This window comes from Triturus cristatus, chromosome 10 (genome assembly GCF_964204655.1).
Source record: "Triturus cristatus chromosome 10, aTriCri1.1, whole genome shotgun sequence".
In the NCBI taxonomy this organism is placed as follows: Eukaryota; Metazoa; Chordata; class Amphibia; order Caudata; family Salamandridae; genus Triturus; species Triturus cristatus.
Window position 1 is genome coordinate 1172744921 of NC_140593.1, and position 20449 is coordinate 1172765369.

The 20449-nt window shown below is 43.7% G+C and overlaps 1 protein-coding gene across 1 annotated transcript; it reads right to left on the reverse strand.

Annotated features, from left to right (window-relative positions):
* Positions 1-1959: 1959 nt before the first annotated feature.
* Positions 1960-2913, reverse strand: LOC146796899 (olfactory receptor 1f45-like). The gene has a single exon (XM_085631432.1). The coding sequence runs from the start codon at positions 2911-2913 to the stop codon at positions 1960-1962; it is 954 nt and encodes a 317-aa protein (XP_085487558.1).
* Positions 2914-20449: the final 17536 nt, after the last annotated feature.

Sequence of the window (20449 nt, forward strand, 5' to 3'; positions counted from 1 at the left end):
GAGTCAAGACACCCATCAACTCACCTGAAGCACCCGACATCTGTGGGCATTGGTCCATCCTGCCCTTGGTCACTGGCTAGTGACCCAGACTCTGTCCCCTCTGCTTTCAGGTTCCTTTCATCCTAGATCCAGACTTGGATCTCTTCGGACGGACACTTCTCCTTTTCACGGCAGTAGCAGTTCTTTGCTGGCTTCCATTGAAATCAATGACGCGACCCGACACCTACGCACCCGGCTTCCCTGGGTGAGGTAACTCAAGTACTCTGGTGCTCTCGTGGGTGCTAGCCCTAGAACTTCTTAAGTCCAGAAGGGTTTGGTCCAGACTTGATTAGAAGTGTTCCTAATCTTTGAATTTCCAACTTCGACGTTGCCCATAGAAGATAATAGGAACCTGCGGTTGTGTTTACACACTGCATACAGTCCCCTTGGGTCCCCTGTGTCACTACCTTGGGGTCCCAGCGATTCTAGAGGCAATAGGCCTAGTGCCTGTTCCAGTTGTGGTCCTTATACCACTTTTTTGGTATATGGTTTGGTACGCCCCTAGGGCCCAAACGTGTATTTGTGCTTTTACTGATGATTCCTATCTTGTAACTTAAGTACTTCGAACTCTAGTCTCATAAAGAGACTAGAGGGGTGTGTGTTAACCTAAAAACATATATTTTAAATATATACCTGGTGTGGTTGTCCTTTCATTTGATCATTCAAGAGATTATAGACTGGTAAAACAAGCTGCTTTACAGTCCTTCAAGACTTAGCCTGAAGGCTGCTCTCCATAGCTACCACTAGGATATCTTTCAATAAAGGTTGTCTTTCACCTATCACAATAAGGGGTTGTTTGGACTCATACACGGTGCCCACTAGAACTAGTGGACAGCATATATCAGGCCACCGTCTCACATTGGGCATATTACAGGACTGAATGATGTGCATGAATCAGTTATAGGCAGTGCATATGCCAGATAGGTGCATCTAGCAGAGTTCAATATTCTTCATGTGAAAGATGCCTTCATAGTTCGCTCGTACCGCTCAGCTCTATAATACCATATATGTTTTGGTAACAAGATGTACAATATATCAGAGAAATGCAAATTCCCCAAATATTCTCAAAGCAAAAGAATTGAGAAGTGTGTAAGGTGTGGTACTCTCTTTTACTGATAGAATTTAGGGTGTTTTTGAAAATCAAGCCCGGGGAGAAACAAAACACAACAGAAGTAGATAGTAATTTTAGCATTACTTTAGAGTCAGGCCTTTCGTGGTCAGAAAAAGTTCATTATCTGCAATCCCAAAAGTTATGACATCCAGTCTCTTTTGTCGGTTTTCCTTGATTTTATTAATGTGTTTTGCTGAAATTCAGATCGGGTATTACATCTGGCTTTCAGTGCCAGTGGCAGTGCCAGTTGAGGATGTGGGTAGAGCCAATAGAGTAAGTGGGTAGAGCCAGTGGAGGAAGTGGGTGGAGCCAGGGGAGTGGGCGTGGCTTCCTACAAAAATCTGAGCAACTGTATTTAATATTTTACAAATTAAGAACTGATCCCCAGCATCATCTCATCTGGTTGAAGCTGCAACTGGCGTGGGTATGGTCCAAGAGTGGAAGCTGTTCATCATTATTTTTAGGTTTTTTGACCTTACAGATAATGCCAGGTGCCTTAAATTTGATGTGCGTTGGTGCGATGGAAGAACTCTGAATTTGGGGGTGATGTGCTTGTTTAGCGAGCACCAGCACCAAAGGAACATTTAAGTTGGTGATGGTAGAATATATGAGCCCACTGAACCATGTCAATGCTTGAGGGGATAGTTGCTTGCTTCATTGGATAGCAAAATGATTGTCAAAGAAAAGTGTTAATCCCGCTTTGGAGAGTGATCTTAGACCAATCCAGATGTTTTTAACTATCTTTCAGCTGTCAATTTTCAAAGAGTAACACATCTGTTTTGAAGGCCGCTGGCGTGTCCACTGCAATCCTAAACAAAAAAATGTAATTTCTTTTTGGAGGAAATTATTCTTTGTATTGTTTTCCTCAGTGCCTTCTTGACTTCCTTGTTCCTAAAGCTGTAGATGAATGGGTTTAACATGGCAGTTATTACAGAGTACCCAACACTTACAAACGGGTCATATTGTATTAAGTAACTCAACGGAGGTCGAAAATAAATTAAATAGGATGTACCATAAAATATGAAAACTACAGTCAGGTGGGATGAGCAGGTAGAGAATGCCTGCCACCTCCCTTTCCCTGAATGGATCTTCAGAACTGAGGAGATAATAATTACGTAGGAAACAAATATGAACAGACAAGGGCTCATACCGACCAGGGTACACTCTGTGAATATAAGAAGCTCATTGGTGGAGGTGTCACTGCAGGAAAGCTTGAGCAGTGATGTCATGTCACAAAAGAAGTGGTGGATGTGGTTGTCAGCGCAGAAGGACAATTTGGAGATGGTGATGCAGTGCAGAAGGGAGTGCAAGGAGCCAGCAAGGAAGGATCCAGACACAAAAGCCTTGCACAGCCGGGGGTTCATTAACTTAGTGTAGTGAAGGGGTCTGCAGATGGCCGCCCAGCGGTCGTAAGCCATCACAGCAAGAAGGAAGTTGTCTGTGATACCCAGGAACGTGAAAAAATACATCTGCGTGAAGCATGCTGTGAATGAAATTGATCTCACCTCCATCAGGAGGTCCGCTAACAGCCTGGGGACTGTGACAGTGGAGAAACAGACATCTACAAAGGATAGGCTGGAAATAAAAAAATACATAGGAGTATTCAGTTCAGGCTCACATCGAATAACCACAATGATGAAAATATTACCTATAAGGGTTATGACATAGATGATGAGAAAGAGCAAGAAGATGCCTACAGACTTCTGTTGCTGGTCGGTGAACCCCAGGAGAATGAACTCCGTAGACTGATTATTTGGGTCCATGGAGCGAGAAGGTGGAAACTGTAAGAAAGATGACACAATCAGTACAGCACTGTATCGCTGAACTTATAAAAACTATGGCATTATTGTGCCTGCACTGCGATTACTTTTGAAGTTCTTGGACAATCTTCATCAATGTCAATTGATCAGCTCTTTATGTCTGAGTGTCAATATCGACAGTATGATAAAGCTTTAATTCAATTAACTAAAATAAAGCTCTTATGGCCTACATCTGGCAATTGACTCTTCCAAAAGTGAGCTTTACTACAAAGAATGAAAGTTCCAAGCCTTACACTATTTTCTTTGGAACATCATTCTAGGAAGATGTTGTCTGTATAACTTTCCATCAGTGATGGTACTTAATTCATGGCTTTGCCAATTTTCCCTAGCAGGAACATCCTGAAAGACTCCAGATTTGCTTTCCTGTCTGTAAAGTTCACCGGGCACTCATAAAGTAATGTGGAATCATCATTATCCCTCACCAAATATATATTATGAGGATGTGGGTAATCACTGGTAGATGTCCCATCTGTTATATTACAAGTTTGTTATAGTATATGGTGCTAGTAAAACACCAGATGGCATATCCACCACATTTGTGATGAGTTTTCCCATCTGCCAAATTGATGCAATCACTATACCTCTAGTACCCAAAGTAATGTGAACTTGTGGGGTACATAGATGTAAGGATGATGTAGTAAGCTGGTCCACAATGCTATGTGTAGAAAACTCAACTTTTATTTTGAATTCAGGGTCTCCTGGCAAGAATCATCGGTTGAGGCCAGCTAATAATATTTTGGTTTTGAGAATTGTATCAGCAACAGGTTAACGCATGCACATTAACATTTAAGTCCAGCATTACACTGGTGCAGTAGGGCATCATTCTGTAATGCTGGTGTTAAGCAACTCCATACAACCTATGACTCTAAAGACTTAAATCATCCCACCCCATCACATTCTATGTGCTGTTAATTGGCGTGGTACTTTATGTAAGCGTGAATTTCAATATTTAAATCATTCCACCTCATCATGTGCTTTTTATGGCAAGTAGCGTGAATATTGTGATATTAGTATGATTCTCAAGGTTCAAATCAATATAACACTTAACACTGTACATAATTTCAAGACATGGTTATGTTTTCTTTGGTCATATATAGGAATGGGCTAATTTTCTTCTTTTTCTGAATTTCCATGAAATTATGCGGTGTGGTTTGGCGGTATCTCATATGACTTTTCTTTGTGAGTGTATGTCTATAAATGATATAAAATGAGAAACAATCATGCCTGACACTTAATGCAGTGGGGGTGAACAAGAAATGCTGAAACCATATGGCCACATATGACAGACATTCTGCACAGACATATTTATTGACAAATATGTTTGGTGGTGTGGCCAAGGTGGCCACTGGGAGAGTAGCATAGTTGTAAGCTCCATCCCAATGCCCATTAAATAATCCAGATCCACATGGATAAGCTCATCCCCCAGGGTTGCACTGTTGAGAAGACGTCATTCCATGGCTACAACAGTGGATTAGGGGCCTGAGGTGAGACACTTGCCCCGTTGTGACTTGCTGCTTGTTGAGGCCAATGATCACCTCAGACACCATGGCTGACGTTTGTGAGTGGACCGTGATGATTGGGGAGGGACCTTGGGCCGCTGTGAGTGATGGGGGGCTGGGTGAAGAGCAGAGATTGTGTGATTGCCCCAGCAAAGAGGCACCGTGAGGGTGGGCTTAGATGAAGCACAGGAGGTGAGCAAGAGTCAGGGGCGTGGAGCATTGGCATTCCCAAGGGAACAATCATGCCTCCGAGCTCAGCACTACCGCCATGCAGAAATGAGGCAGAGGGTATGCAGAAAAGAAGTTCCTGCAGATTGAATGTGGAGAATGTATTGCAGCAAGTAGATGACTTTTCCTTTTGGGAAGTGAGGTACTGTTTCTCTGGTCCTTTGTTGTCAGAATGTGGTACAAGGTGATTACAAGTACAGGTCCGGACTGCATGGAAATGCTGAACTTAAACCACCCCTCCCCCAATCTTGACCTAGTAATGTACCCAGGCTTTCTTAAAAAAACCGGATGCACATTGGCTGAAAAAGAAACAGAACCTGTTGCTGTCTGACACATATGTATGAATACTGGGTAAATATTAAGTTGTTGGTACTGTTTACCACATCCACGTGGCCCAGCAGTTATGTTGAATTAGCCTCCTATATATATAATTCCTAGCCTGCAGTAAAGTGGGAAGTAAATTTGACACTAAAATCAACAAACTGAACCACGAAAAAGATGAAACATAAATCTACTAAAGGGAGAAAAAACATGGAGATAAGCACAAGAAATTGACCAAAACTTTGATGACCACATCAATGGAACGAACATTACATGAACACACCAGCAAAAAAATACTGCAAGCTCTCTTGGAACCCAAAATATATTCTCTTCTCAGAGAAGACAATAAGAAACTTAAGCAACATGTAGACAACAATGAATCCACTTTGCAAATGATGCGCCCTACAGAGAACATCACGCAAACACAGCTTGATGTACTTAAAGACAAAGGGCCCGATTCACAGAACTAACTTAAGAAACAATCCTAAACTTACTACCATTTTGGTATTCACAGAAGGCAGTTGCTCATTTTGGTATTCACAGAAGGCACTTACTCATTTCGGTATTCACAGAAGTTAGGAGTCCTAACTTTAGGACTCCTAAATGCCTTATGTGAATACCGAAAGTCTTAAAATTAGGATTTTTCTCAGTTTATTAGTAGTATAGTTAGGACTCCTAACTTTAGGACTCCTAAATGCATTCTGTGAATACCGAAAGTCTTAAAATTAGGATTTTTCTCAATTTAGTAGAAGTATAGTTAGGACTCCGAACTTTAGGACTCCTAAATGCCCTCTGTGAATACCGAAAGTCTTAAAATTAGAACTTTTCTCAATTTAGTAGTGGTAAAGTTAGGACTCCTAACTTTAGGACTCCAAAATGCCTTCTGTGAATATCGAAAGCCTTAAAATTAGGATTTTTATCAGTTTAGTAGTAGTAAAGTTAGGAGTCCTATCTTTAGGACTCCTAAACTGAGAAAAATCCTAATTTTAAGACTTTCTGTATTCACAGAAGGCATTTAGGAGTCCTAAAGTTAGGACTCCTATTTTCTGTGAATACCAAAGTGAGTAAGTGTCTTCTGTGAATACCAAAATGAGTAAGTGCCTTTGTGAATACGAAAATGGTAGTAAGTTTAGGATTTTGTCTTAAGTTAGTTCTGTGAATCGGGCCCATATTTCAGATCCTGCGAGGAAACAACAATATTAGGGTGGTTGGTCTTCTCAAGGGCCTAGGCATTGATCTAGTCATGAAATACTTGCTCTTAAGCAAGGTGTTGGGGGCAAGTAATCCATGTTCTACTCAGTGGAATGTGCCCAAAGGGTTCCTGGCTGTCCTCTGGTTTCTCACTACTTCCAGTGGTGGTGAGGCTGTATTACTTTTGTGATAGGGGCAATATCCTTCAAATATACAAAACAAAAGGTCCATGTATGGTTGAAAACAGAAAACTGACTATTTTTCAGGATTCTCCTGCAGAAGTTGGAAGCAAGCATTAATCCTTCCTTATGATAAAGCAATGACTCCTACAAATTACCTAAAATATGGCAAAACTTTAGGTATTAGATGGCTATAGAACCTTGCATTTCTTAACCCGGAAGGAGGCATGGATCTGATTGGAGTATAAGTGGGACATACTCCCAAAAAGCCCCAGGGACTCAGAAGGAGAATGGACCTCAGGCAAGAAAAGATGTCGCTCCAACAAGAAACTATGAAGTAAACCCACAAAAGAAAAAGCACTGATAGAGTGGAGAAATGCAGTGACTCTGGATCAAACAAGCAGGAATAAGACTCTGAAGCACCAACCACTCAGGATAGTGCCATGATGGACGAAACAACAGAGAAGGAACTGAGTAGGGGTCCCCCACTTACACCAATGACAAATGACTTGGTGCTCTGATGTAAGCTTGTTTATGTCATTTCATATATTGGTTAATAATATTGAAGTGATTGTAACTACTTCTAAAAATGTTAGACCTGGAAGGGAAGGGGAAGGCAGTTTTGCAGACACATAAGTAAGCCTGGTCGGAGTTCGCAGAGTGACCAATGAACTCTGCTGCACAATGCAGATTTCCACAAGTGGGCCAGTGTGCTTGGTAATGCTGGTCCGCATTGATTTCCAGCGCCGGGTGTTTGGCGTTCAGTGCAAAATCAACACGTACGGCATCATCAACAGCGCTTGAGTGCACTGCTTCTTTTCTGCCGCTTAAGTAGTTTTTCTACTCGACAACTTTCTCAATGCAAACAGAAGGTTTCTCAACGCGAGCGGTCGCAACCACCCACGACGGCCCACATTGAGAAATCTGACCGCTCACAATGAGAATTCTCACTTGTGAGTGCGAGCATGCAAAAATGTCACTGGGAGGTGGATTTTCCATGCTCGTGCTTGCCAACTTGATGTTGGGGAGCGTGAGCGAGGTAAAACACTCAGAGTGGAATTTTTCAGAACTCTGAGTACTTGCGGAGTATGGAAAACTCGCAAACTCTGAGAGCGGCGCAGAATACACTGCCCGGGCTTACACATCAGGGGGAACTTCATCTAAATTATTTCCGCTGTTTATTATAAGCACTCTGCCAGTTCTGGAGGGAAAAGTTGGTAAGCACATGGTTGTAGTGCGAGATGTTTGCCTACGAGAGTTTGATAAGCTTGTCCTGGGCATAGTAGCTGGCCTTCCAAAATCACATAAAGCAGCACAATTATTTTCAGGAAAGGTACATACATTTGAGGCCCTGGGAGTGGGACAGAGTACACCAATGGGTTTAAATAGATAACCACACCGTGGTAAAGAGGTGCCCATCAGGAAGTAAAGATATGGCACTGCCATGGCTGTAAACAAATACCATATCCTAAGATGGAACAAGAGTGGAATAGTCCACCCACCTGGAGAGGTATAAAATACATAAGTACCTGCGCTGTTGGCACATTTACTTGTCCTGTCTACATGAGACACACTTAGTGGCTGGGGAACTACTTAAATTGTGCAAAAGGTTGCAGGGTCTGGTATACAGAGCTACATATTCAGGGTTTGCCCCAGGGTGTTACTTTTGGATTGGTCTTGGAGTCCCATTCACCCTTCTGCCTTGATAAATGATCAAGTATGTGGCAAATGAACAGTGCTACATATTCAGGGTTTACCCTAGGGTGTTACTTTTGGATTGGTCTTGGAGTCCCATTCACCCTTCTGCCTCGATAAATTATCAAGTATGTGGCAAATGAAGGAACGTTACAGGGAGAGTAACTAGCCTTAATAGCTGTGAGTAATACAGAGGTGGCTATTACTTGGTGTAGTGATTTCAGTTGTTTGCCAGACCTCAAGTGGGACAGATCTGCCTCACTGATTTCAGGTGCTAAGTCCTTTGCAAACACTCATCCTCTGAAACAATGGCAATAAACACACACTGACTTCTCGTGAAAAATTCACCGTACTATAAAGGAATAGTCATGCTACTCTGGAGTACATCCATTGCACACCAGAATTGATATAGCCTATTGAACGATGGGGATTTGGCTGAGGGTGATGAGTACTGAATATTTCGTATGCACATTGTCAAACCACAATCCACTGAAGATCATATTAGCTAGGGATAGGCTCCATTTAAAGATATTAATGTGGTGCGTGCTAAGTGGTTGAATCTTGTGTTGCACAGACAAAATATAGAGTTTTTAATATCGACCTACATTAATATCGAGTTTTAAATATCGTAGGGACAGAATATCCACATCAAGAATATCGACGACCAGAATATCGACCAGAAGGTAAGAAATATCGTTTTTGTTAATATCGAAGTTAGTAATATCGATAGCAAAAATATTGATGTTAATAATATTGATGTTTATATTAGTGTTCTGTATTTTAGTATGTATTTTATATGTATGTGTGCTATATATTATGTTAAGTATTGTACAGTTTTTTTAAATATATGTATACATTTTTTAGAAGTTAGTAATTTTTTTTTAAAGTAAATTATGCGTTTTAGTACAGTAACGGGTTGTGGGTTTATAGGGGAATAGGGTGGGAAGTAATTTAACTATAGAAAATTAAATAATAATTTTTAGGAATTATTGATTATTTTTAATTACATTTTGCGTTTTAGTTCTGTAGCAGGTTGTGGGTTTATAGGGGAATAGGGTGGGAAGTAATTTAATTATAGTAAATTAAATAATAATTTTTAGGAATTATTGATTATTTTTAATTACATTTTGTGTTTTATTTCTGTAGCGGGCTGTGGGTTTATAGGGGAATAGGGAGGGAAGTAATTTAATTGGAAATAAATAATTATGAATTTTTATTTATTGGTATTGATAATTTATTGTTAATTAAATATTAATTGGTAATTCATTTTTATTAATTGATTAATTGATAATTATATACATTGTATTAATTTATTCTTGGAGCAGATTGTCAGTTGATAGGGGAATAGGGTAGGAAGTAATTTAATTGTAATTAAGTAATTATTATTTTTTATTTTTGGGTGCTGATAATTAAGTTATTGTTAAATAATTATTAATTGGTAATTCATTGTTGTTAAGGAATATTTATTTGTATTGATAATTACGTTATTGTTAATTAATTATTAGCTGGTAATTAATTTTTATAAATTATTATTTATTGGTATTGATAATTAATGTATTGTTAATTAATTCTTAACTGGTAATTAATTTATATGAATTGATTAATTGATAATTATATTAATTAAGTGAAATTTTATGTGGAATGGGTTGTGTGTTTATTGAGGAATAGGGTGGGAAGTAATTTTATGTAATTAAAGTAATTATTAATTTATATTTATTGGTATTGTTAAATAATTTATTGTTAATTTATTAATAAATCATTATTTAATTACAAAAATATTTAATTTAATATTTAATTTATAAGTACGTTATTTTGAACCCCTACGCTATCTAACACTTTCCCTACTGTTGCACTCTTTGGAGTGGGAATAGCAATTTTTACCACTACACTATACAACACTTTGCCTACTGTTGCACTCACTGGAGTGGTAATAGTAAAATTTACCCCTACGCTATCCAACACTTTCCCTACCGTTGCACTCTCTGGAGTGGGAATAGTAATTGTTACCCCTACGGTATCCTTTACTTTCTCTACTGTTGCACTCGCTGGAGTGGGAATAGTAATTTTTACCCCTACGCTATCCAACACTTTCCCTACTGTTGCACTCAGTGGAGTGGGAATAGTAATTTCAACCTCTACGCTATCCAACACTTTCCCTACTCTTGCATTCTCTGGAGTGGGAATAGTAATTTTAACCTCAATGTTATCCAACTCTTTCCCTACTGTTGCATTCACTGGAGTAAGTATATATATATTTTTTTATATGTATCTGTTTAATTTATTTTAACATTAGGGGGCCGATTCCGATCCTGTATTTTTTTTCCCCAACCGACTCGTATCGGTAAATTTTTCCATACAAATCGTACAAGTCCCGTCCTAGCCGCGAAGTACGATTCGTACAGGAAAAATACAACATTTCCCGATCCGATTTGTACAAATCGGATCGGGAAAAGTTGTACGAGATGAACCCGGACACTTTTCCATACAAATTGTAAAAATGCAGTCCGACCGTACTAGTACGATCCGGACCGGCTTTACGAATTACGATTTGTACGGAAAACGTCCCGTACACGGGGAATGCCATTACCCGCTACGATGCGAATTTTGTATGACTCGTATCCTGGGAAAAGTTCTTCCCGGGGTGCGAGTCATACAGGGGTACGACTCGTACAGGCATACACCCCCGTGCGTTGTGTATGTACTGTGCGTACCCCAACATCGCATACCCCAACATCGCGTATGTACCATGCGTACCCCCAACATCGCGTATGTACCGTGCGTACATACGCGATGTTGGGGTACGCAATGTTGGGGTTAGGCATGGTACACACACAATGCACTGCGGTGTATGCCTGTACGACTCGTACCCTTGGGGACTCTGCTTTTACAGCTGTTTTTGGCTCCTGTAAGAAAAGAGCTGTACGGAGTGCCGTAGGGACGAATCGTACTTGCTGGGCAGGAAAACGCTGCTTAAATACATACAGACGTCGCGTGCAAGCTGTTCCGGATCAGAATCGTTGGTTTATTTTAGCTGTATGGTCTTTTGTATGATTTGTATGGAAAGAGGCTTTCTGTACGAATCGTACTTCGTAGGTTGTTAGAAAAACGCTCCATACAACGATTTGTACAGCCTTTTTCCAGGATTGGAATCGGCCCCCATATGTATTAGTTATTATTTTTAAACATATTTTAATATTTTTAACTGTTTCTTTTAATTACGTGTTATTTACTTTATTTTACATTATTTTTTAACATTTTAAAAAAATTATATTCTTTCCAACTATATTTTTGACATCGATATTTTTTTCCGATATTTTTGTGCTTACCATGATGTAGATAGGATGTCGATATTCTTGACTTTGATATTTTTGTGTCGATATTTTTGTAGCTTGATATTCTGTCCGTCGATTTTTTGTCAGTGATTCGAATCTAGTATTTCACAGAAAATTCTAAACCCAGTCTCAAATGCTGTGGAGCCGATTCCAATCCGGGTCGGAAAGCACTCCGACCGAGCTGGATCCGGAGTGTTTTCTGACCGAGTCGGAGTCCTGCAGTCCGACCGAGCGAGTGCGATGCGGCCGAATGCTGTCGGACTCGGTTCAGTCGGACTCCCATAGAAGTCAATGGGAGCCGGTCATACAACGCGTACATGGGCTCCCACTGACTGAATGGGTACATCGTGGACAAGTGCGCCCCCTACAGTGAGTACGCGTCAGTGCCATCCACACCGTACAGGCCTGTGTTGAGGAGACCCCCTGTGTCCGAGTCGGTGGGCTGCGGGTGACAGGGGGTCCGACGCGGACCCCCAAAGGCAACCACCCAGACAATTTGCGAGCCTAACACTCCGGTTCGTACAGGCTGTCCGTCGCATGCATACTACTGGCTCGGTTGTGAATCGCATCCATTGCACGCCACGGTTAGCTTACGACCGAGGCGTACGGAGCGGTTCGGACCCGGAAACGAGTCGGTCGGTGAATTTCATGTAGCTCGTATCGTACTTGTTCGCTTGTACAGCTGTACGAGTTGGGCGGAAAACACGCAAACAGCGCATGTTTTTTCTGGCTGGATCACGTTCGGTGCCCTTCTGACCCGGATCGGAATTGGCCCCTGTGTGTTAGACCTGTCAGCCTTAGAGTGGTCATCTCCAAGATTTTTTGCCTTCCAACTAAATTTTTTCGGATATTGTTTTTGCTGGCATTAGGACTCTACTCACTTTAACACTGCTAACTAGTGCTAAAATGCATATGCTGACTCCTTAAAATATGGTAGTATTGGCTACCCTAAATGGCATATTTAATTTACTTATAAGTCCCTACTAAAGTGTTACTACATGAACTAGGGCCTGTAAATTAAATGTTACTATTTGGCCTGCAGCACTGATTGTGCCACACACTTAAATAGCCTGAGTGTGCAGTTTTAGACTTCCATTTTGATCTGGCAAAATAAACCTTACTTTTTAATACATATCCGACACCCCTTTGTTAAGACACCCATAGGTTATGAACTGGAAACTCCAGAGGGCAGGATGCAATGCATTTAAGAAGTTGGACATGTACTTTTAAGTTTTAAATGTTGTCCTAGTGAAAAACTCTTCAATGTGTTTTTTATTACTGCACGACCACCTCTTCCATAGTACATCATTGGAGTTGCCTTATTACATTTTATACATGTGATTTCCAAATGAGAAGAAATTACTGGTTCAAGTTTGGTGTCTCTGGAATCCTAATTTAAAATCCAAATTTATGATGAAGTCGGATTTTAAATTGCAATTCTGAAAATGGCACTTTTAGAAAGTTGGCAATTTCTTGCCTTAACCATTTGGTGCCTGCAGCCTGTCTCTGGTCACATAAGTAGGTGTAGTTGGCTGTTGGAATGTGTGCATTCCTCCAAGACATCTATACACAATGGGAGCTTAGGTGTGACTAGATGGGCGATCACTGACAGGAGGGAAAAGAGGAGCTGGGCCCAGCCTCACTTATACCTGAATAGTCTGTAACCTGTCTCTACACAAAGGGATGCATACCCCCTGTAGTTAGTCTAGAGCCAGAGCAGGGAAGGCAGGGCATCTATGCACTTCGAAGGTTTGCTTCCAGAAGGTTCTCTCCACTTCAAAAACTGTATATAAAAGAATGATTTCAGACACCACCATGTCAGTAAGTAAACGTCTGTGCCTGTGGATACTCTGCCAGGCAGATGGACTGCTTTACTGCTACAAGGACTGCCACTCTGCTGGACTGCTTCTCTGAAGGAGCTGCTGCCTTACTCAACTGACCTACTGTCTTTTGCCTTCTTGGCTATTGAGGAAAAAAATAAACTTGGAAACGATGTTGCACCCAGGACCCCAGAGTTTCTCAAAGGCTAGTCTGCTGGCCTCCTGATCGGAGCCTCAGGGACAGACCATGTACCCCAACAGCTCCTGGACCCATCTCCAGCAAGCTCCTGACCTCCAGGAGGTGCCCCTCAGGTCCTTATACCTTGGTGTTGCTCTTAAGCTGTTAAATTCAAGCTTTTGAGCTCTTTTCTATCACAAATTGGTCCGTTTACACCCTTACCATGCTGCTCACCCCCAAAATCAGTGCAAGCCGCTGCCAGCCCATCTCTTTGCACAGCAGCATCATCAGGAAGCTGGGGACTGTCAACATGAAATTCCAGCCCACCTGTGTGCAAAGCCTGGTCTGTTCTTTACACCATGCCACTCATGACTCTCTCCTTGCTCCTTGCAACGTGAATGGGACTCTTGGCACTCATCTTGAGAAAGTAAACCTTCAGTGGGATTAATCTGGGACTTTATTCAACCAACACTCTATTGCAGTTAGCTTGAACTTTTGACTTTGACCCGATCCAGCATAACCGGATAGCCGCAGTTGGCACTTAATGTTTTTGGACACTTTTGTCATTTTGGCCCTGTTTTAGTTATTGCATTCTGCTCTATTTCTTAACCTGGTGTGGGATACTATTTGTGTGGTGTTTTTACTGTTTTTGTGTTTTGAAGTGTTGCCCAAAATCTTTTCACATTGCCTCTAGGTGAACCTGAATGGTCTGTGCCAAGCTACCAGAGAATTGAGCACAGGTAGAATTTGCGGCATTTAACATTGTGCTTAAAGTTTAATGTATGAAAACGAGATATGGGACAAAAAGAGTATTGTGGGATGGCTTGTTGAGTAAAGAGAAACAAATCTGGGAATTTGAGATTAAGAGTGTATCAGACCAAGAATCCGTTCAGCTGCTCAGTGAATTTAGGTGTGAACACAAAATAACATCAAATAGATTGTTCCAATTGGGCTAGAGTGAATAATTGATACAGCAACACATAACTGCGGATAAATAAGGCATTCTGGTGACCTAGGTATGAAAATCGGACTCCCCAAGAATCCAAATAGACACTATTCATAATCATGATGGTTTAATAGTTAACTCCTAAATGGAGATTAATCAGGTATTTCAGACCGACTACAGGTATCTGTACAGGGCACCACCTAAGGCAGGTCATCAATCTATTCTAGAGTATCTGTATCTACTTACACTATTTTCCAATAACATACTACAAAGAAAACAGCTAGAAACCCCCATAGGACTTAAACGCAGTTAACTGGCACTACAATGATAGCATGTGGTAAGACACCTGGAATGGATGGATCCTCAATGGAATTTTATGAGGCATATGTGTCCAACTTGGTGCCATGATTGCTGCATGTGTATATGACAGCTAAGAACAGGTGACTCCTATCACACTCTGGGGCTGATTCCTATTCCGGCCGCAAAACGTACCGACCGACACGGACCCGGACCGGAGACTGACCGACACGGACCAGCACCGTACGACCCGGCAGTGATCTGGCAGGAAAGCCGACGTGAGTTTCACCGACCGACACAAACCCGGAATGAACCCGACCGACACGTACCCGCGATGTCCGACCCATACAGTACAATGCAATGCGTGTAAACCCAGACCGACTCGCACAGAGCACAAGCCGCATGACCGACATGGCCAGAAAACCGGGCCCACAAGTAATAGAGATCTTCGTGACTGACGTGTATGAAACACAGAAGATAGTCAGCGTGAGGGAGGCAGAGAAGCCCGCACGAGCCAACATCAGCGTCCGTCTCAGTCAGAAGAACGTCTCATTCTTGCCTAGAAAACCCAAAGGAAAAAAGACAAAAAAAGGACCAAACAAGCAATGACAAAGCCAATAAATATAAAACAAAATCCTGGGACAAAGACACACCCACAACTCCACCTATATAAAGGACATCAATCACTACCATGATACTTTGCAAATAGGAGACACAGCCAGCAGCAAACACCATCACACAGCAACCACAGACACATTCACAACTCACCCATCACACAACTCACACACCATCAGCACCTCACCAAAAGCACTCACACATGCACATAGCTAAACCAACACTAACCCACCCTCACTTGCACCCTCACACACACATCACTCACCACCACCACCCATAACCATGCCCCCAAAGAAGAATCCAAAGTTGACAGATAGTGAGTTAGAAGTGCTGATAGACAAGATCATCAGAGTAGAGTCACATTTGTTTGGTACATTGGTCCAAAGGACCCCCATGTCACAGAAAACCAAGATGTGGGAAAGGATTGTGGACAAGGTGAATGCACAAGCACCAGCAAGGCGCACAAAGGACGATATCCAGAACAGGTCATGTGACGTGCGCAGGAGTGTCAAGAAACTCCTCTAGAATGATCATGCCTTGAGTAGGGGCACCGGCGGTGGCCCTCCTGCCAAACAAGTCTACTTCAGGACCTGGGAGGAAAAGGTGTGGAAAAACCTACCACCAGAGAGCGTCGATGGTTTAACAGACATACCAGAGCCTGGTGAGTACACAAACAACATACCCAATATTGTGTGGCAAGGGGACAGTGAAACCATGCACCGCAAGCAAAGCCACAGTAACCAATAGATAATCATCCCAAGATGTGTATGCTAGTCAGACAAACACAATACTTGCCATCTCATAGTAACTTGGAACTGTGTCATGACATGTACCAGCCTACAAACAAATAGAGCAGGGCCGTGGCACAAAGCCAAATAAATGCTGCCAGACAGTTTGCCACCACAAACACACTACCTCACAGTGCAGCTGACTGACAGGAAGGAATAGTGGGGATGCAGGTGAAGTGAGTGTATCCAAAAGCATGATGGGGTTTGTAGTCACAGATAATGCTCCCCATCCAAATTGGCCCATCAAGACCTCTCTGAACCATGCCCACATCACAGGGAGTGGAAAATGACTGACAAGATGGCTGACACTGGGTCCAGCTGTGGGGAGCACAAGGCCCTGGTAGGGGTTTTGTGCAAATCAGAAGCAGGACACCACTGACTGACATCCAGAAAGACAACTTGCACGCCCTCTAATGGAAGCACGTTTAATGGTGGGATGTGTGGCCGGGTGGGAAGGAAGACTAACAGCTCTGGCCATACTTACCAGCATGTGGAGACATCCCCCCTCAACACAAACTCCACACAACTCACCGGGTAGAATGCATTGACCCACACCTCAGTGAAATATCAGCAAAAGATACCCCATACTGGGTGCTGCTGTGTGAAGCACAGGGGCTCTCTTTGGACTTGTAGGCAAACAAACACCAGGATTTCACAGTCAGCCATCTTGTCATTGCTGTCACACCCCCTCACAGGGAAGCAGAGTCAAGAGGGAGGAAGTATGGGCATGCTGGGAACGGGGGTGTAGCCAAGAGCATGATGGGAGTTGCAGTTACAGACAATCCACACCCACCCACATGACCCAGCAAGCTCACACTGAAACATGCTTGCCCCACAGGGAGTGGGAAGGGACTGTCAAGATGTCTGACACTGGGCTCTGTTGTGGGGAGCACAAGGCCATGCTGGGAACTGGGCAACAACAAACACCAGGACTTCACAGTCAGCCATCTTGCCATTGCTGTCACACCCCTTCACAGGGAAGCAGAGTCAAGAGGGAGGAAGTATGGGCATGCTGGGAAGGGGGGTGTAGCTTAGAGCATGATGGGAGTTGCAATCACAGACATTCCACACCCACCCACATGGCCCAGCAAGCTCATACTGAAACATGCTTGCCCCACAGGGAGTAGGAAGGGACTGTCAAGATGTCTGACACTGGGCTCTGTTGTGGGGAGCACAAGGCCATGCTGGGAACTGGGCAACAACAAACACCAGAACTTCACAGCCAGCCATCTTGCCATTGCTGTCACACCACCTCACAGGGAAGCAGAGTCAAGAGGGAGGAAGTATGGGCATGCTGGGAAGGGGGTGTAGCCAAGAGCATGATGGGAGTTGCAATCACAGACAATCCACACCCACCCACATGGCCCAGCAAGCTCACACTGAAACATGCTTGTCCCACAGGGAGTGGGAAGGGACTGTCAAGATGTCTGACACTGGGCTCTGTTATGGGGAGCACACAGCCATGCTGGGAACTGGGCAGCAACAAACACCAGGACTTCACAGTCAGCCATCTTGCCATTGCTGTCACACCCCCTTACAGAGAAGCAGAGTCAAGAGGGAAGAAGTATGAGCATGCTGGGAAGGGTGGTGTAGCCAAGAGCATGATGTGAGTTGCAGTCACAGACAACCCACACCCACCCACATGGCCCAGCAAGCTTTCACTGAAACATGCTCTCCCCACAGGGAGTGGGAAGGGACTGTCAAGATGTCTGACACTGGGCCTGAGAAATGATTTGGCTGACAATCACACATATGCACTGACCAAACAAAACCCGGTCGCACACACAGCCATTGTAACCATATGTTCAAAATCATTGTCTGGGGATGCAGTGTCCAGGGGTGCCCCCTGGCCGGGCAGCGTAGGTGTGTCTTGCAGATGACAAATGTGGAGAGCCATATAAATGGTACATTGTACAAAACACACAGGAACTCACATATACATCATTGACAAGGGACATCTGACAGTAGATGGAACGGACACACCAATATAGCCGACACCATAGCATGGTCTCATTCACACTTGGTGCTGTTGTGAGCTGCATTCCACCCCTACATCGTGCTGAAACATAGGCATCCTTCACACAACACACCACTCACTGACAAAGACACTGTAGACACAAGGCCAAACATGGACAGCATTGGAGGAGACATGCTGCTCACAGCAGCCAAAATTGTAACACACATACCACCGGCACTCACTGTCATGAACATTGAAAAGCCAGAGTGCTACCTTGCCCAATCCATGTCAACATGTGGAACATTGACAAGTCAAATCACATATGCACATACAAAACTCAGCACCAGACTCATTAACGATGGTGACATCATCACTTGTATGAAATGAGATGGGAACTAGGAACACTGGAAGAAAACACTTCCTCCAAAGAGATCACAGGCATACCGGACTGTGACCATGTCGTACCAATACACCAATGTGGCACACAAAGACTAGCAAACTCTGCTACCACACATGCCCCAATAGTGCAACATATCCCCAGTGGAATAGCACGTATGTCCTTGTTAAAGCTCACATGTGTACAGGGATGACACACCTGTGTCAGCAACTTGATGGCCCTTGAGTAACAATGGTCATGTACAGACAAATTTATCCATGAGCTGGGCATGCACACACTTCGACATGCACATTGAAATGTTTCTTTATGGCTGGGCAATGTGCAACAACAATATCAATCTCTGTCCGTGACAAGCCGGAAAAAAGCAGTGTACAGGCAGGCATCAGTTCGTACAGTAGACTATGTCAAGTTTGTGAACCATTGATGCCTGTAGAAACATAACTTACTTTGTATGTTACTTCCAAACACAGGTGGTGCTGGGGACCCAGCACCAAATGAAGAGGATTCCCAGTCCCAGACTCTGGTGGACACTGAGCTCTCTGGTTTGATTCTGTCTCTGTCCTCTTCGGATGACGACGACCAACCTGGCACCTCCGGTGTGAGTCATCATGCAGCACCAGCAGCATCAACATCTGCACCCCCTGTACCCACGCCTCCAGCATCTGGAAACCGACAGGGCACCCCCGCCAACAAGGACAGACCAAGGCCACCGAACACCCACAGCACAGGGACTCAGGACCGCCCGGAAGCTACAACCAACAACACCACCAGCAACACCACCCAAGGAGTCCCAGTGTCACCTGTGCGGCCCGCCGCTGGTCCTTCCCATGCGGATAGGGGTGCTGGGAGGGGTGGGAGGAGGAGGGTGCGCCTTGCAGAGGGGTCTGGACTGTATGATGACCCCCAACTGGCACGCATCATAGATGCGTACCAGGATAGCACCAGAGGATTTGGCCAGGTAGTGGGGATCCTCAAGGACATACAACAGGAGCAGGCTGCCCACCATGCCCGCATGGAGGCAAAGTGGGTTGCCCTTACTGTGGTGCATCGGGACATACTCCAATGCCTCTGCCAGATCAGCACAAACATGTCCACACCTCCCTGTGTGTCCACAACATCTGTTGCAACACCATATGCCAGTGCCACAGGGAGGGAGGAGGACTCTGGCGGAGAGTCCCCTGTACTGCAGAGGCCTGCACCTGAGGATCCCCCCCCCAAGAAGAAGAGAGGTCGCCCGAAGAAGGACATGTGGAGGCAGATGTCCCAGCACATCCCCCAGGGCCTCTAAACCTGTTCTGGACAATGTTCTTTGTGCGCAACCCGCTCACCTTGTCCAATCACACACAACCCGACCACATGACATGGAGAGTTCATGTTGGTCCAATGTAGCAGATAACTGTGGACTTTACTCTGGACATTTTATCTACCAACACTTCCAACTCTAATGTGAACTTTGGATTCAAAACCCAATGTACAGCACCCACCATCCTGTGCACTTTCCTCACACAAGTTCGAAAATAAACTCACCAGTACACCATACTTGCCTCTGTTGTGATTCCAACTTGCCATGTGTCATGGAGATGTCGATCTGCTAAACAACACAGTGCATGCCAAATACTTCAACAATGTGACCACCGTTAGGTGAGTCATGGTGATATGACACATGTGAGGGAGACACACCGCTATGGCAACACAACACACTCACCATGGCCATGTTGCTCATCCCACACAATGATGTTGACCTGAAACACATAGGTATGCACAGACACAACACCTATCCACAGTCAGTGGTAACAAGTCCACAGGTGAGGTAAGCAAATGTCACTCAGATCTGGGAAGACAGACAACGCACCTAACAAATCATAGCACAGGTTCATTACACATCAGCAACATGTTTATTCTAAAAAAGTTGCAAGGCAATTGTAAGTTACGGTGGACACACGGTCACAGAGTGTCTGAGAATTGAAGTCCAGGGGTGTGTGGCACATCACTTGATGGCAATTGACTTCTCCCACACTGGTGTTGGATTCTGGGTG